Below are 21,428 nucleotides of genomic sequence, written 5' to 3' on the forward strand. Positions count from 1 at the left end.
GTTTGGGTGTCTTTTAGCCCCTTAAGATAGGTCTACACTGCGATAAGAGGTATGTTCTTAACTCAGGTTAGCTACTGCACGTTAGCAAACTTTAGTTAAAATAGCGACAAAGTCACAGCACTCAGCTTTTACCCTGGATTAGCAGTTCTAGTTCAACGCCAGGCCTCCAAGGGTGTGTCTGCACGGCAGCCGGGAGTGACCCCTCCAGCTCAGGTGGACAGACTTGTGGTGGCGGGGCTTGCGCTAATATGCTGAAAGTAGCTGTGTGGCCGTTGCGGCAACGGCAGAGGTTCTGACAAGCCACCTGAGCTCAAGCCCCGTCTACCCCCTGGGGCAAGCTCGGGTGGCTCGCCTGAGCCTTCCCTGGTGCTGCAGCATCCACACAGCTATTCTTAGCTCTCGAGAATGAGCCCCTCTCTACCACAAGTCCGTCTACCCGACAAAGCTCCCTCCCGGCTGCAGTGTAGACGTAGCCCTGCAGAGTTGAAGTCGAGCTGCTAACCCAAGTTAAAAGCCGAGTGCGACGGGTTGGACCCTTTGGGAAGTCACCTGATGTGCTGCAGTTCCACTGAGACTACCTGTTCTGCCAGCCTGGGCCCCCTTTAACCTGTCTTGCCGTGCCAGGCTCTTAAAACCTCCTCTCACACACCCACAGGCAGGGCCACACCCAGCTGCAGATCAGCTCTGGGAAGACTCGGCTTCAGGGACTTGCTCCAGCACCACATCCTCCCTTGGAGTGCAGACCCAAAGAGAGATTCTGAAATTCGCCTCCTCCCTCAATGTGGAAGAGGGAAGTGCACACTTCTCGCCCTCCCCCCCAGTTATAAATTGCATAAACTGGGTTATATTATAACCCAGAAATACATTTATTAACTATAACAGGTGTATTTTAGGTAGTTAAGGAGGTAGCAGACAGAACAAGGCTGATTACTAAGAAAATAAAACAGAGTCCGCAAACTAAGCTTAATACACTAAAGAAACTGGTTACATGTGAGTTCTCACCCTAAATGTGGTTCTAATAATCTTCTTCACAGGCCAGACGCCCTTCCAGCCTGGACCCAGTTCCTTCTCCCTGTTCAGTCTTAGACTATGGCTATGTCATTTAAAATGCAAAATCTCTCTCTTTTGCACTAAAACCGTGGGGGCATCTACAGTTGTTAATGGCTTTTTGCGGTGACACTCAGAAGTTTCACTGCAAAAAGAAAACCACCATCACTAGAGGCGTACAGCTCTTACTGCTGTTTTTTTGCGCTGTTGTGAAAGTGAAGATACGTTCCACCAGTGTAAACACCTTACGGCCTCCGGAGGATATCCCACAGTTCCAAAAGTGACCACTCTGGCCAGCATCTCCGCTGCTCTGACGCCAGGTAAACGGATGTCCGCTCCTCCCCCTGTAAGCCCTGGGAAGTTTGAAACTCACTTTCCCTTCACGTGTAGATGTGGCAGGGGGTAAAAAAAAAGCCACGAAAGAAACAAGGAAGTAATGTGGCTGCTGGAACATGAAGCGGTGCAGCACGGGGCACTGAGCAGAGACCCAGAATGCCTTCTACTCCCCGCCCCTCCCAAAAACCTATCCAGAGAGCTGCACTGTGGGATAGCTGCCCTACAGCACTGCTCTCGTCAGCAATGGAAGTGCTGCTAGTGTAAACACTCTCTGACGCCTGAGGAATTAAGTGAGGACACAAACCAGCACTTTTCTTTCACCGGTTCCCTATCACCGATGAAACGTACAGCGCAAAAACTCTGCAAGTGTAGACATAGCCTTAGTTGTTTCCAGCAGTCATCTTGGGTGGGGTAGCAGGGGAGAACTCACGACCTGGATTACTTCACTCCCCACCCTTAAATAGGATGTGCATAAAGTGGGAATCCTTTGCTTCCTAGTTTGATTCCCCCCCTTCCCTTACAGTGGAAAGTTACAAGAAGTCCCAGGTAATGCTTTGGTATCAGGTGACAAGACCACCTGAGTCTGTAGGGCCCATGCCCTTCACAGGCTGACCCACGGATTCACGGGAAGACTAGGCTCTTTCACAGTCCATTGTCCTTGTGTGGATGGGCCATCCGCCCCCTCTGGCTTTCCAGTTGTTGTACCTGAAGTGCTGGCAGTGGGCGCCACCCAAAGTAGCATAGTTGAAATACAGATACATAGTCAATGTTCCTAATTTCAGATACAGAAATGACACATACACAGAAATAGGATAATGGCATTCGGTAAATCATAACCTTTCCAGTGATATCTCACATGAGCCATCTTGCATAGCGTATATCTCAGTCATGTGATATTCATATCATAGGCATATTTTCATAAAGAATATGGAATGACGCGCCATACTGAGTTGCCATCTTTTTGCTGCTATTTCAACCTGTTCGCTAACCCGAGTTAGGAACACACCTTTCTTTGCTGTGTAGACACACCCTTACGGTTATCTGGCTTTTTACATGTTGATCGTTCTGCGGCTCCAACTTTCACCTGTAAGTGTCTGAGGAAATCCAAATGTTGACACTTTCTGGGAAGGATGGGGAGCTGGAAAAATCGTAGGTTCTCAGCAGAAAAAAAAATCCTGACCGGGCAGCAAGCTCCAGAAAAGTGCTCAATCAAACCAGCCCCGCACATCTGACCATGAGCTAGTTGAGAAAGTTAGCAAAGCAAGAGCTCCAAATGCTGCCTCGCTGCTGTCTGGTTCTCATTACAGCCTCACCCTGTGCTAATTCTTTCCTTTTTGCCTGGCTTTCACTGCTAAGTTTCCCTGAAGCATCCTGCCCTTGGATTTTTGCCTCTAATCTGTTCAGCGGAAGGCAGGGGCACACCATCCTGCTCTGAATAATTGGGGGTATTACGCCTTTTGATTTGGAGGCTTTTTCTTCCTTCAGCACAAGCCGGGAAGATTGTAAAAAGCAGAGCGACACGACGGTTAGAAAGTTAAATTGCAGCAGGCTGAAAAGGTCACAGCAGGATGGCACGTCACTGCCGTGAGTGGGAATGCAGCCCAAGAGGCACTGAAATTGAGAGAGAGGAAGACAAGGAGAAAATAGCTCAACCTAATTTCCTCCTTGTCAAGATGTAATGGGAGCTGGCAACTGTAGAAATTTAACTCCTTGTTACAGCCCTGGGGCCTGTCATCAGTCCTAGATGGGTGCTGAAATGACCCGGGTATGCCCAGCGACTCTGGATAATCCAGCCACCTGACCTGTGTGTTTGCTGCCCAATCATGTTAACTGAGAAATACCAGCCTGAGGCAGGCAGCAGCATGAGGCAGGGAAAATTCCCGTGGAGAACTTTCTGTCCTGGTCTGTGGTCACGAAAACCCTTATCTCTCCATCAGAGCAATTTAGCCTCTTTTTAGGGTCTTAGCCAGGGGTGGGCAAACTTTTTTTAAATCTCTTAAATCTAGCAGAGAAAGTTATAACATGATCTAATGGCTGGAAGTAGAAGCTAGATAAATTCAGACTGAAATAAGGCGTAAATTTTTACCAGTGAGAGTAATTAACCATGGGAACAATTTACCAAGGGTTGTGGTGGATTCTCCATTGCTGACAATTTTTAAATCAGGACTGGATGTTTTTCTAAAAGATCTGCTCTAGGAATTATTTTGAGGAAGTTCCCTAGCCTGTGTTATGCAGGAGGTCAGACTAGATGATCACAATGGTCCCTTCTGGCCTTAGATTCTATGAATCTATGAATTCAAAATGGCTTTTGAGAAATTTCTTTCAATTTTATTTATTTTTTTAAAGTTAGTGTCTGAAATCTAAATGAAAGGTTTGTCAACCTGAAACAACATTACTTTTTGATTTGCTGAAAGATTTGAACAATTCTGGGTTTGAGACAGGCCGAAACACTTAAAAAAAAATCAGAACAGGCAGCACACCAGAAAATCAGTTATTCACCCAGCTCTGCTTGCTGGTAGATGGTGGAGAAGGGAATGGTGTTCTAGGAAGAGAACTGGAAAAGTGGAACAGAGAAAGTGAAGGAAGAATGGGTAGCAATAGAATAATTGGGAGCCTGTATGAAAGCCGGCTTCCTCTGTAAGCTGTCTTATGGAGTTGTGGAGGGGGGAACAGACAAATCATCTGGCACCCTTCTTCCACACCCTACAACAACTGTTCTGCAGTAAGAATTTCAGGTTAAGGGCCTGTGCCCCATAGCCCCGGTGGAACCTGTGGAGCAGGACTTCCATCAGGAACCCAGGCTCTGTGTGGTAGCTTCCTGGTCTGGAGAGAGGAAGTGGTAGAAGTAACTGGAGAAAAAGGAGAGAGAAAGAGCTGGAAAAATTCCTGCTTGCTATCCCAAAGTGATCAGAAAAACTCTACACCGCACACTAAGCCTGGGCAGTGACTCAGGTTTGAGGCCAAGTCCCTCTTCTGTCCACACACCAATCACAGAACCACAGGGTTAGAAGGGGCCGCAAGGGTCATATAGTCTAACTCCCTGCCAAGGTGCAGGATTTGTTGTGTCTAAAATCAGTCAGACTCAGGTCAGCAAGCGCTCAGCACCCAGGTTTTAGAACCCTGCTTAGGTCAGAGCCTGAGTCCCACTGAGCCTCGGGGTCCAAGACTTGTCATTTTGCAGTGTGGACGCAAATCAAACCACAGACCTGAATAAGAAGGTCTGAATAATGCTGTATGGACATGTTAGCACAGCTCTGGTAAACCTGGGTTTGCAATGCAATATAGATGCTCGAGCATGGGCTTGGAAACTCCATGTCCACAAGTACAGGTCCCACAGACCTAGGTTTACAATGTAAACCTAGATAACAGCATCTATAAAGGTTTAAATCCCTTTCTCCCATTGTGTGCTCCAACCCTGTTGTTTCTCAGGCTTGTCTGTCTAACTGAAGATTATTAAAGAGATCCTCAGCTTTAATAGCGCTATCTGCATTTTCTGATTCATTAGTTTTCCTAATATAAACGTTCCCTGCTTGTTCTCAGCAGGATAATAAACTGAAGAGAGAGTGCCATTTCTGTACACCCTCTCAGGACCGCCTTTATTTAGCCTGCCTCTTCCAGCTTCGTGTGTGGGTGTATATACGTGCCCATAATGACAAGGGATGGAATAAATCCAGGATGACCTGGGTGGAGATAAGAGCAGATGGAACAGCAGCACCTGGCCAGGTGGAACCTGCTGTGTGGAGGTCATGAGCTGAGCTGGGTTCCCCTCCTTGAGTTCTTGTCCACTGTTTGCACAATTTAGGGTTATGATGCCGTGAGGTTAATTTTCAATCATGGCTGCCTGCTATATCGGATGGCCAGATCCCCCTTGAGTGCTCACATTCTATGCCTAAAAGCCTGTTTCAATTTAAATGTCTGAATGTGAGATGATTTTTTTTAGGTCTATCTGTGGAAACCAGGCATGAAACAGTTGAAAGCTCATGTTTAAATAACTTCCCAAACAACACAGTGCGGGGAATCAGGCTCCTATGGAAATGAACCATTCAGTCCTGGCTCAAGTCTTACCTAAATGAGTAGTTCACAGTTCCCGCAAATTCATTCTGGCCTTGGCATTATCAGTAAGTCGTCATTCTTGGCATCCCCAGTGGTTGGTATGCAGGGCTGGCGCAACCCATTAGGTGACCTAGGCGGTCACCTAGGGCGCTGACATTTGGGGGGTGGCGACTGTGGCGGCCGAACATCCGCCACCTCTGTCGGGGGCACCATTTTGGGGGCGGGATCTTCTGCCGCCTAGGGTGCCAAAAAGGCTGCCGGAGCTCCTGTTGGTATGTGTAGTAATGGAAAGGAAAATGCATGGGATTATATACTGTAGGGAACAGACCTATACTGCAGAGAGGATGAGCTAAGGAATGCTGCATTGTTTAGAGCATTTAAAGTTAGATTGGACAAAGCACTGCAGAATTCATGGTAGGGGACTATTCTCCACAGGCAGGCGTTTGCTCAGGATGACTAGAGAGGTGTTTTCCATCTCTGACTTCTCTGATTCTACGTGTTATTTTGCTATCTGATTGACTCAAGTGGGCCACATTGTTCTGCTGGCATTACATCAGTGGAGAGTTTGGCCCAGATGAATTGAAGGAGACTGTTCAACTTGGACTGTGTCCCGTAGAACACTCATCGTCAGGTCCCTTTTAAAGAGCTAGATCGTTTTAATCTCTCCCGGAAATGGCCCCTCCTCTCCCTGTGGCACTAATGGTTGGTTGCTTTGATTTACAACCTAGATACTGGAACTCCTTAAGGAATCTGGTGGTCTCCTTGCTGAACTCCATGAAATCCATCATCAGTTTGCTCTTCCTGCTCTTCCTGTTCATTGTGGTGTTTGCTCTGCTGGGAATGCAGCTCTTTGGAGGACAGTAAGTGTAGTGTGTTGCTCATATCAAAGCAGTCCCTGAGGAAGGCAAAAGGCTGATGGGGACTGGATGGCTCAGAGGATTTGCAAATCTGGTTTAAATGCTTTCATGTGGAAAATTTTCCTACCGGAACATAGTTTTATCAAACCTGAGATTTTTTTTTTTTAATGGGACAATGCCAGTTTCTATGAATAACTTCGGTTTTGCAAAGTGAAATGTCAAAACAAGCATTTTTGTTGCAAATTGACATTTTGAAAGAAACGAAGAGCGTTTGTTTCATTTAAAGATAATTTTGTCATTTTCTTCTTTAAAAAAAATCTAAACAAAATGACATTTGATGCTGAAATGTCCATTCATAGTTTCATTTAGTTTATTTTCAGTTGGATATTTTGGATTTAAAACTTTTGGAATTATTTGTTCCACAACATTTTTCAATGTTTTGATTTTTCCATTCCCATTTAGGGATGGAAATTAATTTCAAAATGTTGGAATTTCCAGTGAGATGAAAATCCCATTTTCTTAACAGTTCTGCTAAACGCACCTCTCTTGGGTCATGTCTGCACTGCACTGTTGGCGGTAAAAACACACCCCGGACCGACAAAAGTTTTACTGATGAAAAGCGTCGGTGTGGACAGCACTTTCTCAGCGGGAGACACTCTCCCGCTGACAAAGCTACTGCCCCTCATTGGGGGTGGTTTTATTTTGTTGGTGGGAGAGCTCCCTTCCTGAAACTGACCAGGTTATCTCTATGTGGAGCAAATGTTGTCTTCTGACTCTGGTGATAGAGAATTATGAAAGCATAGATATTTTTTTCCTGCACTGTTTTAATTTTAAATTTTTGTTTCCTTCTTAGATTTAATTTCCAAGATGAAACACCAACCACAAACTTCGATACATTCCCTGCTGCCATCCTCACTGTGTTCCAGGTAAAGCTTCCTCTTTCATTGGGTGTGCACTAGAAAGGAACATTTAGACATCTTTCTGTTCCTGATGGAGGAGATGTTCCTCAAGCTGTCTGGAATTTAGGAAAGGAGAAAGTAATTTTTGTTTGCTCATAGCCTACTGTTTATTAGAGAAGAACTGCTCACAATGTGCTGTGGGATTATAATGCACACATTTACCAGTGAAATGATCCATTAAAATAAATGCTGAGGGGCTCTTTGAAATTCAGGCAAACAGAATTCTTTTACGGGGAAAATGGACGATCACTTTGCACAAAGCAAGCATAATCCAAGGGCTGGAGGAGACCCTCCAGTGTCCTTCACGAGGTCACCTCCACAGTACCTTACACTGCAATGGGACTTCTCATGTGTTGTCCTCTGCACAGCATCTATAATGGCATAATGTAGCAAATGAGCACACAATGACCCGCTTCCATTTCCTCCTGCAGTTGCCGTACGTTCACGAGGAGAGTTGCTGGTGAAGGGCCTGAGGCAATGAGGAAATAATATAGCATTTTGCACTACCAAGGTTGCGGGATGAGATTGGATAAGAATTAAAATCTGTGGGGGAGCCAGGAAAGAGTCATCAAACTTAGCCAACATGATGTGATGGTCTGGGAGAGCTGCAGCTCAGGTTTTAAGGCCCTGATTCTGCAGCTGCTCCATGTCTGACGTTATTACAGAATCGCTTGCTTAGTTAGAGAAACACGAGTGATGCGCCCCGTTCTGTTTGAAGCAGCAAGTGAACTCTCATTTCCCGTTGGGAGACCCACGAACATCCTTTACCACTCTGTTCACTGTGCATCCATTTTTGCTGGAGATGGGCTCAATCTGAGAAGTTCAAATTTGGATCCAGACCCAAACTTCCCCAAAGTTGAGTGATGCCCGGATTGGACATTCCAGTTCACAGTCCTCCAAAGGAGTTTTGTGGTTACAACAGAGAACGAGACCTGGGTTTTATTCACAGTTCGGCCACAGTTTCAGTGAGTAACCTTGGGTAAGCGGCTTTGCTATGGCCCTCAATTCCCCCAGGTGTGAAGGGGGGGTTCTATTACTCAGCTTGCTGAGATGTTGCAAAGCTTACTGTGCTCATATTTGCAAAGTGCTTTGAGGCTCTTCCAAGGCGAGATCCCATAGAAGAGCAAAGGTATTGTGACAGACGGGACTGAGCTGAAAAGCGTCGCTCCAGATATGAAAATCCCCAGGCTCTGGTGGTGTTTTGGTTTAAGTCAATTGTTACCCGTTGGGAAATTTTATAGTACTTGCTTTCCGCTCACATGATAAAGACACTGGGCAATGGGGCTTCTGTGGGATGAGAGTGAGTCTTTGCGAATCACTTCTAAAATTTATGTAAAAGTGAATATAAAATGGCAACACAAGATAAACTCGGTGAAATTTGGAAGCCAGCTTCTGCTACCCGGTTCATTCTGGTGAAGTAATTTGATGTCATGTTTCCCCACACACAACCATTCAGAACACCGTAATAAGGGCTCCCCAAACCCAGCGTTAAACCTTGCCCCTGCCTCAGTTTCCCTACTCTCATACAAGCCAGTGGGCCAACTCACTGGCCAGTGCATCTATGGCTACGTCTATACTTGGAGCCGGGGGCACGATTTCCAGCTGGCATAGACGTATCCCAAGTGTAGATGTAGCCGATGACACTCCCACCAGTGTCAGTTTTTCAGTCCCTTTTTCCCAGCAAAGCATTTATTGCTCTGACACAAATATAGATCAACATCAGTTAAAGCAGGTAAACCACCTCCTGCCCCTGCCCCTGGCCCCTCCTAAGACCTCAGAGAGCTTCTGCTGCAGCCAACAGAGCAGGTATCCCCAGCCAGGTCTTTCACCTCCCTTCCCGATCCTTTCTTTGATCTCTAGTCTGCTGTAGGAGCCAGTCTAGTCCCTTCAGCTCTCCCTCTGAACTCAGCCTGCCCTATGAATCCCAGCAGGAGTGTTTGAGTCACAGTCTTCTACCATGTGACCCAGGGCATTGTAGCAAATTGCTGCATCTCTGTACTCCAGCAATTGGCTCAGCGAGAAATGTTTACCACAACCATAGACACACAGGCTGTTTATAAGCCAGAAAGACCTCAGTTAGCTGTCCAGGCAGCACTACTTGAGGGTTGCCACTTCAATAATTACACGTTGCTAGCTGGTAAGAGGGAGGCCATTGACGGGTGCCTGAGGGGATGTGGAATGATGGAGACAGGATGCTATTGAACTTTGGCTCTGCTGAGGGGTGTTTTGTTCAGTGGCTGAGCTCTCTAAGTACTGACTTCAGTGACCTTCTGCTTTTAGCCACTCTAGCTGTCTTCTTTTCTGAGTTGCATTGCATGTGTGTCTGAGGCTGGGTTTAAATTCATTCAGGTCCCGGTTCAGAAAGCATCCCCATTCAGGACAGCACCTTAAGTACGCTCTTCAGTGCCTTCCTGAATTGGCATCCCTGTCTTTGGCATCACTAACATACACTAGTCAGTCCAGTATCATTATGGAGCAGATTTTAAAAGCTATGCTTATTCTATCATCTGATGGCTGTTCAGCCAAACCTTTGCATTCACTACTGAGCAGTGCCGGACAAACTAATCACCACAGACAATCCGTAAGTTTTGCCCATTGAACTTTCTGCAAAAGTTCCATAAAACAAACTTTGACATTTGCGACTTTTTTCCATATTTCAAATGATCTGGCAAATAGTGTGAGCTGCTCACAGAGCATTTCCCACAGCTCTTGGCGTGAGTATTCACTAGTTGTGATTTGCTATGCAATCTGTGATTGGCTTCCTAAGTCACATGATATTTCTGCTTCCTGTCTGGATGACTCAAAAAGCCACAAATAGCTTACCAGTGGGGTTGCCAACCCTCCAGGATTGTTCTGGAGCCTCCAATTGTCATGTGATGAAACCTCCAGGAATAACAAAACTGGCAACCCTGCTTTTTCCAGTTGACCCCTAACCACTTCCATCCTGATTTTTCATGCATATGCCTGTTTCCCCAGCTCCTCTTTCCATGAACATTCTTGTGAACCAAATTCACTCACATGAATGGTCCTAGAAAGCAAAATGAAAGCAGATGCAAATTCATGGGAATTATTTGAACAAGTGTTTGTGAATCCTGTTTTTCAGAACTCATCCAGCACTAGTGCTGAGAGACCAATGGCCAGAGTCAGATACTCAAGTTATTCTGTGTAACTCCAGAGTAAATCCATTGACTGGAGTTACTTCAGATTTACACTGGTGTAACTGAGACCAGAATCTCTGTCCCTAAGTGGCCGTTAGGATATACACACTGCACTATATTTGCTAGTCTGCCATAAGCATCATCATTGTATCTCAGCCAGAGCCTTTCCCGAGGTAAGTAGCTGGTGGGCAGTCTGAAATTTGAAATTCTTTCTAGTATATCATGCACACGTGGGTCTTGATTGCTAACAATACATCATGTTTTATTTTCTTACTAAATACAGACCATTCAAACTTTCTATTAGTGGGCTGGAGTACTGAATTCCAAAAAAACATTTCCTAATGCACTAAGAAGTGCTATAATTAAAATCCCCCATACTGGGCAATCAGAACGTTAGGTGCACAAATTTCAGAGTGCTGAAAGCACAAAGAAAGTTGTTGAAAAACGGGGATGGCAGAGGCTCGGAAGAGTGAAAGTTTTGATGTGGAATGAGCACCTAGTAGCTGTGATGCTTATCAAAGGCGGAGACAAATTCATTAATCACTGTTTGTTTAGATATTATTCATGTACTATTTATTGTTATTGTGTCAGCATCCAAAGTCCTCGATCAGGATCCGGGTCCCCTTTTGTTGTGCCCTGTACAAGTACATAGGAAGTCACAGTCTCTCTCCTACGAAGCCAGGGTTCCTCCTCCTTCTGATTATGTTCTCCATTTAGATTCTGTATTCAGTTTTGTGCTTCTCTGGCCTGGTGGTTGCTGTCTGCAATGTTTGGCTGTCTGTGGCGCCTTGAGGTCAAAGACGGCAGGGAGCAGCAGGTGCTCTTCTGGTGTGGTGCTCTGTCTTATCTAGTGGCAGAGAGAGAGAAAAAACGAGTCTGCTCTACAGCCTTAGCTAACAGCCCGTTGGCTTTTAGCTCATGTGGTAGAGGCTCATGCACTAAGCTCCAGAGATCCCTGGTTTGATTCCGCCCGTCGACAGACCAGGGTCGGACGGCGTTGCACCTGCTATTACTGACAAACCAAGATAGTGGGGCTACCAAGTGTCCAGTGTCTCCTGTGACACTCATGTCTGCCTCAACCCCATCGCACCTGCCTGCAGCCCTGTAGGATCTAGTAGGGAGGCAACAGGGATTCCCCAGCTCTCTCTCCTCCAGGTCACTAGGGCTGCTGTGAGGGTAAATTGTAGTTTAGCTGCCTCTTTCCCTCCACTCTCACTGCTCCCCGGCTGGAGCCAAGCTGCATGGAGCAGCCAGGAGGAGGAAGCAGCTGTGGCTGGTAGCCTGGTGCCATGCTGCTGGCGAAGGAGAAGGGTGGGTAGAAGACGGGACAGATGGAGAATGGGGCAGGCGAGTAGGAAGCAGGTTCCGCGCTTGCTCCTCGAGGCTGCTGGGTGGTGCTTGCTGAGCAAAAATCCAGATGGCCTCTCTGCCCACCCCTCTTGCTGCTCAGCCTGTTGTTACTCTGCCAGGGCAAAGCATGGAGCCGAGGTGAGAGAAATAGCTGGTTGAAAAAGAAGGTGAGAGATTCACTGCTGGGCTCTGCCTCCCTTCCATTGCCAGCACACTCACTTCCTCCAGCTGCACCCTGGTACCTCCCCAGCATCCTTCTGGCTGCTCCAACACCTGCCAGCTAGCTCCCCTCAGCTCCCCCACCTGTCCCCCAGCACCCACCAGATATCACTCAGAAACCCCCTAGCTGTCCCATGGCACACTGCCCAGGTATCCCCTCCCTAGCACCCCCAACTTCAAACCTCTTCCAGTTACCCCAGACACAACCCACAGCCAGGGTACCTCCTGCATCAGGAGACATCTGCTTCTATCTGCCTTTGCCCCATAGGCAGCTGGTAGTGTTCCCCCCTGCCAGAGGCAGGCTCTTCTCCTGCCCCCGTGTGGAGTGAAGTCAGTGACTCTCTCCCATCCATGGGAAACATCATAGGTGGAGCTGTGGAAATCTTGGCCCCTGTGCATGACTGGTTAATAGAAGGAAACCGAAGATTCCACTGGGCTGGCCTGGCAAGGGCATATGGGAGTAGGGCTGTTACCGCTTCTGCATGCTGGCAGTCTTCGCTCTGTGTCCAGCCGTCAACCTCACAGTGCCGGTGCTGCCAGGCAGCAGAAAACAGGCAGCCCCAGAGTACGCTGAGGGAAGGAGTTTTGAGGCAGGAATAGGGCTAAGGAGCAGCCATTAAGTGCTGCTATTGGCCTCCTGCTGCCAGTGGTCCCAAGTACTCCTCAGCCCTCATGGCAGACCACAGATGTCTCTGGTTACAGGGCCCTCTCATGGGTTGTTGTGTCCAAGGTCCTCCTCCCAGCCCAAGCTTTGGATCTGTGGGTCCATAAATCCTGCCTCAAACCATCCCCAGCTGGCTGGAAGGAATTTTATAGAGTCTGGTGGTTAATACCTATTTTTGCTGCTGTACCTCCCAATAATCACTCTACTACCTTTTATCTAAACCAAAATAGTTTAAACAATGTATGTTGAGTATTGTAATTGACTGGAGTTCTCAGAAGGACTCTCTCCCTATCCTCTTAAGGAACGCAAAAAAAAATGCAAGCGACTGCCAGTTTTAGGTAGATATGTAAGCGGCGTTGTAGCCATGTTGGTAGATAGGGCTGCAGTTGATCTGCAGAAAGAGCTTTTAGAAATTCTTATGGGCAAAAGCAGGCTAAATAACCTGAAGCTGTTGGACGGATTTCTGGCACACCCCTTTGCAGTGCCTTCTTATCAATAGATTTCCCTTTGAGGATCTGTACCCATGGCTGCATATAAATGATGCTTAAACACTCCAATCCTTTACTCATCTTCTCCTCTCTCTCTCTCTCTCTCAGATACTGACTGGCGAAGACTGGAATGCAGTGATGTATCATGGGATAGTATCACAAGGTGGTGTCCACTCAGGAATGTTCTCTTCCATTTACTTCATCGTCCTGACTTTGTTTGGTAACTGTATCCTTGCACTTCAGTATGAATTGTCCATGGTATGACATGCCGTCTCTCACTGGCAAATCAGCATTCAGGATGCTCCAGCCTCCTGAAGTGCTAGAAGGCCATGCAGTGTAGTGGGTGAAACCCAAGTCTGGGAGGCAGGACACTTCAGTGCTATTCTGACTCTGCCACCGGCTTACTGGGTGACCTTATGTAAGTCGCTTAGGGCTTCCCTCTGCACAAACCTGCTCCAAACACTAATATGGTTTTAATTCATACCTTTTGGTATTTCACGGCAAGTCTGTGCGTGGACACTTACTTCAAATTTAAAAAGTCCCATGCTGAATGAATTTAAGCCAGGGAGAAAATAATTTAAGATAAATCCAAATAAAACCTTTTAGCGTGAAGTGTGTCCACACACATACTTGCACTGAAATGAAATCCAATGTAGGCTAGGTCCACACTACATCCTAGGCCGGCAAAACTGAAGTCACTCAGGGGTGTGACTATTCCACCCTCCGGGCGACAGACGTGACACCGGCATAAGCACTTGTGTGCTCAGCGCTATGCCGACGGGAGAGCTTCTTGTGCCAACATAGCTTATGCCAGTCGCATAAATCAGTAGGAGTTTTGCCTGAGTAAGGACTGCAGGATCAGGATTCAATAAAATGCACCATCATGCATGCCACAGCCTATTGCTCTAACACACTGAGTCTTTTAATTATTCAGTGTAAAATTATATGATCATGTATGAATTTATTAGTAGACATTGAAGCCTGCTACTTTTAGCAAATTCTAATCTCAAGAATACTCCAGAAAATATTTATTAGATACCAAGTCACCACACTTATACCATATTGATTAGATTTCTCCTTAGACCTTGTGATTTTGGTACCACTGTTATATACTGTGATAAAGTAATTGCATACTTAGTAATGAATTACAGGGGTGAAAAATTCTTTACTAAAAGCAAGTTAAAAGTGCACTTTTCAGCCCTGATTCAACAAACAACACATCTAACTTACACATATTGTACTATTTGGTGCATAGAGCGTGTTCACCACACATGCTGCAGCGGTGAAACTGTACCGGGACAGCTGCAGCGCTGTATGTATACACACGGCCTTAGTCATTTGGTGAACGTTTGAGTGTAAACTCCCCCTGATCTCCCTGTTTCTCAGTTTGTTTCTCCACCTGTAAAATAGGGATAATAATATTCACCTTTGTGAAACGCTTCAGGGTCTTTGGATGAACGGTCCTATAGCAGGGCAGAGAAGCCTTAACAGCCCCCTCCTACCTGAGAGAGCCTCTTTCGGCTTAGCAGCCTTTGCTCAAAAAAGATGTTTGTTTGGGAATTTGTATTAAAGGACGGGTGGCGGGAGAGAATAGCTGTATTGAAACAGTCCATGTAGAATCATTTTGGGGGAAAGGTGAGAAAACAAGGTAAGTGCACATTTACAGCAGCATAGCAGCCTTTCATTTTGCACGTTTCTCCGTATTCAGCGTGAGGCACTATGATAAGGAACGGCGGATTAAATGGCATCTGAGTTGTACTTGTCACATTAGAGGCTGTCTTCAGAATTACCCAGCTCTGCTTCAGACTGTCAGTGAGCAGCAGTATCTACTGCTTGGAGACGGGCCCGGTCTTTGCACGAGGGTATCCCTCTCATGCAGTGCAGAGACCCTTCTGGAAATAAGAAGATTCTGGAATTGGGAGGGGGCGGGGGAGGAGGGAAGAGCTCTGGATCCATAGGGCTTGGCATTTGAAAACGAGATGAAAATATTGTCACATTGAGAAAGCGACTGGGAGAAACAGGCTGGCTTTTAACCGTAAAGAGACTGAGATCTAATGCTTTTTTAAAGGATATGGATTCCATTCTTATCCTTCCCCCCGCCGCCTCGCTAGTTCTCTGCTCCTATACACTGATGTCACGCCACAGAATTCAGTAGTTTCACCAGCATAAAACTTGTGTAATGGAGTGGTGAATCAGAGCCCGAGTGTAGTTTTCAAAGAGTATTGTTCAATTTGAGAGCCACCAAGGGACAGATTCTCTTCCCTGCACCAGCCCCTTTTCGGCTAATCTGCCAGTGAAGAGGGGGAGGAACTCCCCCTGCAAAGGAGCTGTGTGAGATGGTTCGCAGCACAGGTATGGCGAAGGCAGGCAGGGGAGTGGACAGAGCGCTGTGTGCTCAGGGTAGCCCATAGACAGCTATACAAGGCTGCTGGAGGTTAGAGCAGTCCCCGAGGCTCGCCTAATATGCATCTGGAGCCACTCCAGTACCTGGAGCAGTCCAGAATTAGGGAGGCACAAAAGCCATAGAGACTTTCTCCAGACTGTCCAAAAGATGTTGTCCTGACCTGCTTAGGAAGAGCCCTGCTCTTTATGAAATGCTGTGAGGGACTGTCATGGGGCGGGACTCACCCCTGCGGCGCCTCCTGCTGTTCATCCAGGGAATTAGCGTTTCCAGCTCCAGAGTGCCTTCTGCAGGCCGGTGTCCCGCTTGCCGCTGGGCTTGAGTCCCTCCTGGACTCCGGTGCCCCTTTCAGGCCAGGGTGCTGCCCCCTGGCAGTACCCTCACAGATCTGTGTCTCCCCTCCCCAGGGAACCTCCAACCCCCATCCCCACCTTGCCTCAGTCTTGGGCTACAGCCAGTCACTATCTAGCCTGCGCTCACTGGGGCGGACTGAAGTATAATTGCCACTCATCATCGGTGAGGAGGGTTTGGACCTGCTGCCTTTGTCTACCCCTGGGCTGCCCTCATGCAACCCCAGTGCCCTTCCTGGCCTTTCATCAAAGGCCTGCAGCCTGGGGGTTTGCCAGGCTGGAGCTCCCCAGCTCCTCTAGCCTTCCCCCAGCCCTGCTCCACTCTCGGTACCCTGCTCAGCTTCCAGGCAGCCAGGTCCTTCTCTCTCTATGGCCAGAGAGAGACTGCCAGCTCCTGGCTCACTGGCCTTTTATAGGGCCAGCTGTGGCCTGATTGGGGTGTGGCTCAGCTGTGGCTGCTTCCCCAATCACAGCGCCTTTAGTTCGCAGCCCCAGCCCCCTCCCAGGGCTGGCTTTAACCCTTTCTGAGCCGGAGCGGGTGACCACCCCGCTACAGGGACATATGGCAATGGAGAAGGGGAAAGGGTTTCCCATTGGTTGATATACTGTTTCCTATACTGGTTTTATTTTCATTTCCATGCTACACGCCTTCCAGGGCCAACATCATGTTCTTTGTATGCTCCAGCTATCCAACCTTCCTCTTTGTTAGGGATGCAAGGAGGGCCTCTTCTCTGTGTGTTTCCACCCAGACTCCTCTTGACGTGTGTCTGAAACTTGGGCACATCCTCACACCTACCTGCCGTACTCTGCCAAGAACAGGTGCCATAAAGAGACACTTTGAAATCTCTTGCACTGTCACTTCTTCATTGAATCCATGAAATGTTTTTTTCGAGGCAGAGAGCAGACTAGATGGTAAAGGGTTAGATTAAAATAATAGTCATTATCTCCAACTCTGGAACATGATTAGCAGCTCAACTAGCTTTATGGGCTGAGCATCCCCAGCCATGAGAATTTTGCACATAAAAGGGACCTCCTGCTGTGGAACTAACCACTTTAAAGTTCCATTTTAACTGGCAGACAGTTCCAGCTGAAAATTACACTTGGGGAGAACATTTTTAAAGACATTTTAATAGCCTGGCTCTTTCATCATTTTAGAGCCATAAGATGGGGGAGGGATAGCTCAGTGGTTTGCACATTGGCCTGCTGAACCCAGGGTTGTGAGTTCAATTGTTGAGGGGAACATTTAGGGGTCTGGGGCAAAATCAGTACTTGGTCCTGCTAGTGAAGGCAGGGGGCTGGACTCAATGACCTTTCAGGGTCCATTCCAGTTTTATGAGATAGGTATGTCTCCATTTATTATTATAGTACCTTTTATTGAACCAACTTCTTTTGCTGAAAGAGACAAAGCTTTTGAGCTACTCAGAGCTTTTCTTCAGGTCGCTTTCATTATTCACTCATTTTCATTATTGCCCATTTCAGTGCTCAGTAACGTGCCTCTGGGATTCTCACTCAGCTCATCCAGGAGAGAGCCACCAAAACTTTGCTTCTCATGTCTGTTGCCTGCAACCTGAACTACGTGCCACACACCCTGTAATGCAGACAGAAGAATCCTCGGGGCACTATATACATACATAAAATAAGATATGTCGAGAGTGATTCATTAATTCTCTGTGAATCCTGCGGGTGAAAATGAGTTCACCGCTGTGGAGTTTTTGCATAAATGAAGTACACAGGAGGAGAAGAAAGCCAACTGAAAAGGATTTATGACATTAAGGAACTCACTATAACAGGGCTAATTCATCCCAACGAAGTTCCTGGACCAGGTTCGGATGTGAGATACTGTACACTGTTGCAAATCTGGAAGAAGACTTCAGTGGAGGTTCTCCAGATTTACACCAGTGTAAGTGACATCAGAGTATGGCTTATTTTGTCTCTGTAGAAATAGGTCTTCCTAAGCGTTTCAGACCAGTATAATTTGATAGAGTAAATTTGGGATTACTCTGCTCCCTAACCATGTGACTTTATCTCCAATTAACATTCATGAGAATCTGCACAGATTGGGAAGAACAGATGTGGGGGATGTTTTTTTGTTCTGTTTTTAAAGTGTCTCTTTCCCTTGATCACTCGGGGGATAGCAGCGGTAAGCCCACTGGTACTCCTGCTGATATTTCAAAAAGGATTTCAGTGAGGTCGCTGCCACCTCTGTCTTTCATTGAAATACATTTTTAATGCTCGTGGCATGCAGGGGGCATTCTTTTCATATATCAGAGAAAAGTGAACCATCACTTTCAAATGGCTTATGTTGTGTCAGGTACAACATAATCAGAAATGTCTGAAGTGTAGTCTGCCAAAAACCAACCAACCAACTCTCCCTAATATTTTTTCTAGATGTTAAACTGTTGGCAGCACAAGTAGGTATAACCTGAAGTAATAGAATGGCATAAAGAAAAGGGAAATATTGGTAGGATACAATATATCTATTATCCTTTAGGGAACAACCCTGCAACGGCCAGATAGTGGATTAGATCTGACAGATAATGTCTCTTCTATTTCTAATCCATCAGTTAAAGGGACACTGTTAATTACTTTTTAAACAATAATTTTACTATTTCGTTCCCGCCTCTGTCATTTGCAATACCCTCTTAGAAGCTTGAAAAGAACGCTTCTTTCCCAACCTGGATTGTTCACACTAGTTTACCACCACCCTTTCCCGTGGGCATTTTCACTGGAGTTGAAATGTACATGGCTCTTCTCATTTTTCTTACTTGCATCACTGATGTCAGATCAGCTCTGGGAACAGGTTCTCTTTGCTAACGTGTGCTCCAGCTGGGAGGCTGTGCAGTAGCAAAGCAAAAGAAGACACTGCGGTTCCTCTTTAAGGAGTGGCTTTATTTTCAGGTTCTCAGCGCCAGCCTTTGATGAATTACTGCTTAGGAGAAGGAGCTTGGAAAGAAATGGACCAAATTCTGCTCCGTTTAGAGAGCCTGTTTTAGCAATTGGGGGTGGGCTTCCAAAGCAATGTTTTGCTTATACCCCGCCTGCTGCATACATAAATTCCTGTCCACCATGGTGTGTGATCACATCACTCTGCACAGAGCTGGCTTAAGAATTTTGGGGCGAGTCAATGAGATGATTCTTCAGAAGACTTAACTGTTTCATTTTAAATGTGGTGAGTGGGTATATCCCCAGCTCCTGCTTCAATAGTGCAGCCTAGTTGTTTGTATCAGTTTATGTTGTGGAGGCTCTTTGCAAGGAAAAGGGCTAGAAACTTGCTTAAAAACCAAAACCAAAAAGACCCCCCAAACCCTGAGATTCTCGTTTATATTCTATTTCTAGTTCCACAAAATCCAGTTGCTGTCTCTGTCTCAGTACGTTTAATGGGAGTGGCACTATTGGGATGGAGAAAAGAATCTGGCCTGATACAAGGTAAGGCCTTGTCTATATTCAGTGTTGCTTCGTACACAAGTGCAACTTTGAATATAATCAAGACCTAGAGGGAGTGTCCTAAATGAAACTTCAAGGCCGAATCTATCCCTCAAAAGCAGCCTGTGATGGCCCTCTCTTTGTAACTATGGAGTGAAGGCAATGCTGAACAAAAGCTGCTGAAGTCAGCTAACCCAGCGGATTGTGTCCAGGAAGATACAATCTGAGCCAAATGCTGAAGGTTTGTGCAGTGCTTGGTACAACAGGGCTGCTGCCAAGGTCTTCTTGTGACTTGCATGGTCCCAAAGTTCCCATTTTACCAGACTGTATCAGTTTGAAGGTGGATCCAAACAGCGCACCCCATTAAAAGCTATATTGGCGGCGGTGAACAACATTACGTGAGGCTTTTCCTGCCTGTGTGTATGCAGGGGATAGGAGTGGGAAGCCAGCTCCGTGACTGCCATTTAACGCCATTGGGTTTCTGACTTGGTTGCTCAGAGGTGTTTTGAAAGCATCGGAAGCACCTGAGAGGAAGAAGTCCAAGTAGCCGTGGTCACTTGGAATGGCAGCAGTGACCTCTGACAGTGGTAATGCAGCTGTCACATCTGCCACTCCATTTTGTTAAATTAGAACCTCATATTCCAATCAGCATGTAAACAGGAATTGGGAAATGTAAAAGATACATCAAAAGTTAATGGAACTCAAATGTCTGTCAGAAACGCAATCATTAAGGAGACAGCATGGTGGGTGGGGAATGATTGTTTCAGAGGGTTTTTTTTTTTTGTTGACTTGGCTCAGCAGGAAGGATATTCTCTCACCCATTGCCCCTACCTGCCCTGCCTGCAAACAAAAAGGAACCATTTCCAGCTTTTCTTAGAACCAGGGAAATCATCTCTACAGAGCAGACTCCGCCATCCGAGATGACAGACTCGTGCTAACAGGGCATGCGCTGATGTGCTAAAAACAGGGGTGTCGACGTTGCTGCTCAGGCTTTCAAACCTTTGGGGTTGGGTGGGCTTGAAAGCCTGGATCGCAGTGCTCACACAGCTATTGTTAGCACGCCAGCGCGAGCCCCACTGATACAAGTCTGTCAAGCCGGGCAGGGATGCTCACTCCCAGCTGCAGGGTAGACGTACCCATGGAGGCTGACAGACCTTGTGACTTTCTCTGGCTCTGTCGCTCACTGATTGACTAAACACAACCCCTGTTGCTTAGTGTCACTGTGCAGGGAGTTAATGTGGCTGTAAGAAGGTGCTTGTAGGGCCAGGCAGCCTAGGGGTTGGTGTGCCTGGCCTTTGGCCCCTTCTTTCCCTAGTGGAGGTGCTTCAGGAGTTTAGGCAGTGGGAAAGAGGGACCCAGGCCCTCCCTCTCCAGTGGGTCCCAGACCAGGGCCCTGTGTGAGTCGACCCCCTGAACAGGGGGCCCTTGCAGCAGGGAGTCTAAATCACATGCTCTGGGCTACTTCCTACCATTGTCCCTTCATTGGGGTGGCTTGTCTCCCAGTTCCCCTTTGTGAATCTTGGGCAGTGCCCTGCCATGGACCCAGGCTCCTTCGGGTGGGGCAGTCATAAGATGGTGAGGCCGAACCCTACAATGTGTCTGTGCTTCAGTCACCCAGTTACCTCAGGTGCTGGAGGCTCCTAGGCTCCCTTGGCCAGGGAGACAGTACTTACTCCCTGATGGCTGCCTCAGCTGGAAGGCTAGCAACCCTTCTTCTCAGGTAGCTCTTGCCTCTTTGCCAGTCAGCCCTAAACTGAGCCAGGCTCTCTCCTTTCCTCCCCCCTCCAGTATAATGGGGCAGGGCGAGGTGGGCTCAGAGACTCTCTTTACCTCTGCTATGCTGATGGGCCGTTTCTCTGCTTCATCTCAGTGGCCCCTCAGCATAACTGAGAAAAGACTCAGGCACTGAGTTAAGCAGCCTGCTCTGAGCTAGCTGAGTGCTGCTGGAGCTCAGGGTGCTCTGAGCACATCCCTGATGTGCCCATAAGCTGAGGGGTCTGGGACTTTATGCCAGGTCCCCTGGACACTGGAGGGGGGGTCCCAGTTGCCCTCCTAGGAGAACTGCCTGAGAAGTGCAAAGCACCCACATAGTTAAATGAGTACTTAGCCCAGTGTTTCCCTAA

General features: G+C 47.1%; 1 protein-coding gene across 1 annotated transcript in view; it reads left to right on the forward strand.

Annotated features, from left to right (window-relative positions):
* CACNA1B (calcium voltage-gated channel subunit alpha1 B) overlaps positions 1-21,428 on the forward strand; it is a 491,615-nt gene that overhangs the window by 315,292 nt on the left and 154,895 nt on the right. The window contains exons 15-17 of the mRNA XM_044993192.1: positions 6,165-6,296; positions 7,147-7,219; positions 13,240-13,357. Of these exons, the coding sequence (XP_044849127.1) occupies positions 6,165-6,296; positions 7,147-7,219; positions 13,240-13,357 (323 nt within the window). The remainder of the gene's footprint in view (positions 1-6,164; positions 6,297-7,146; positions 7,220-13,239; positions 13,358-21,428) is intronic.

Source organism: Mauremys mutica, chromosome 18, assembly GCF_020497125.1.
Source record: "Mauremys mutica isolate MM-2020 ecotype Southern chromosome 18, ASM2049712v1, whole genome shotgun sequence".
Lineage (NCBI taxonomy): Eukaryota > Metazoa > Chordata > Testudines > Geoemydidae > Mauremys > Mauremys mutica.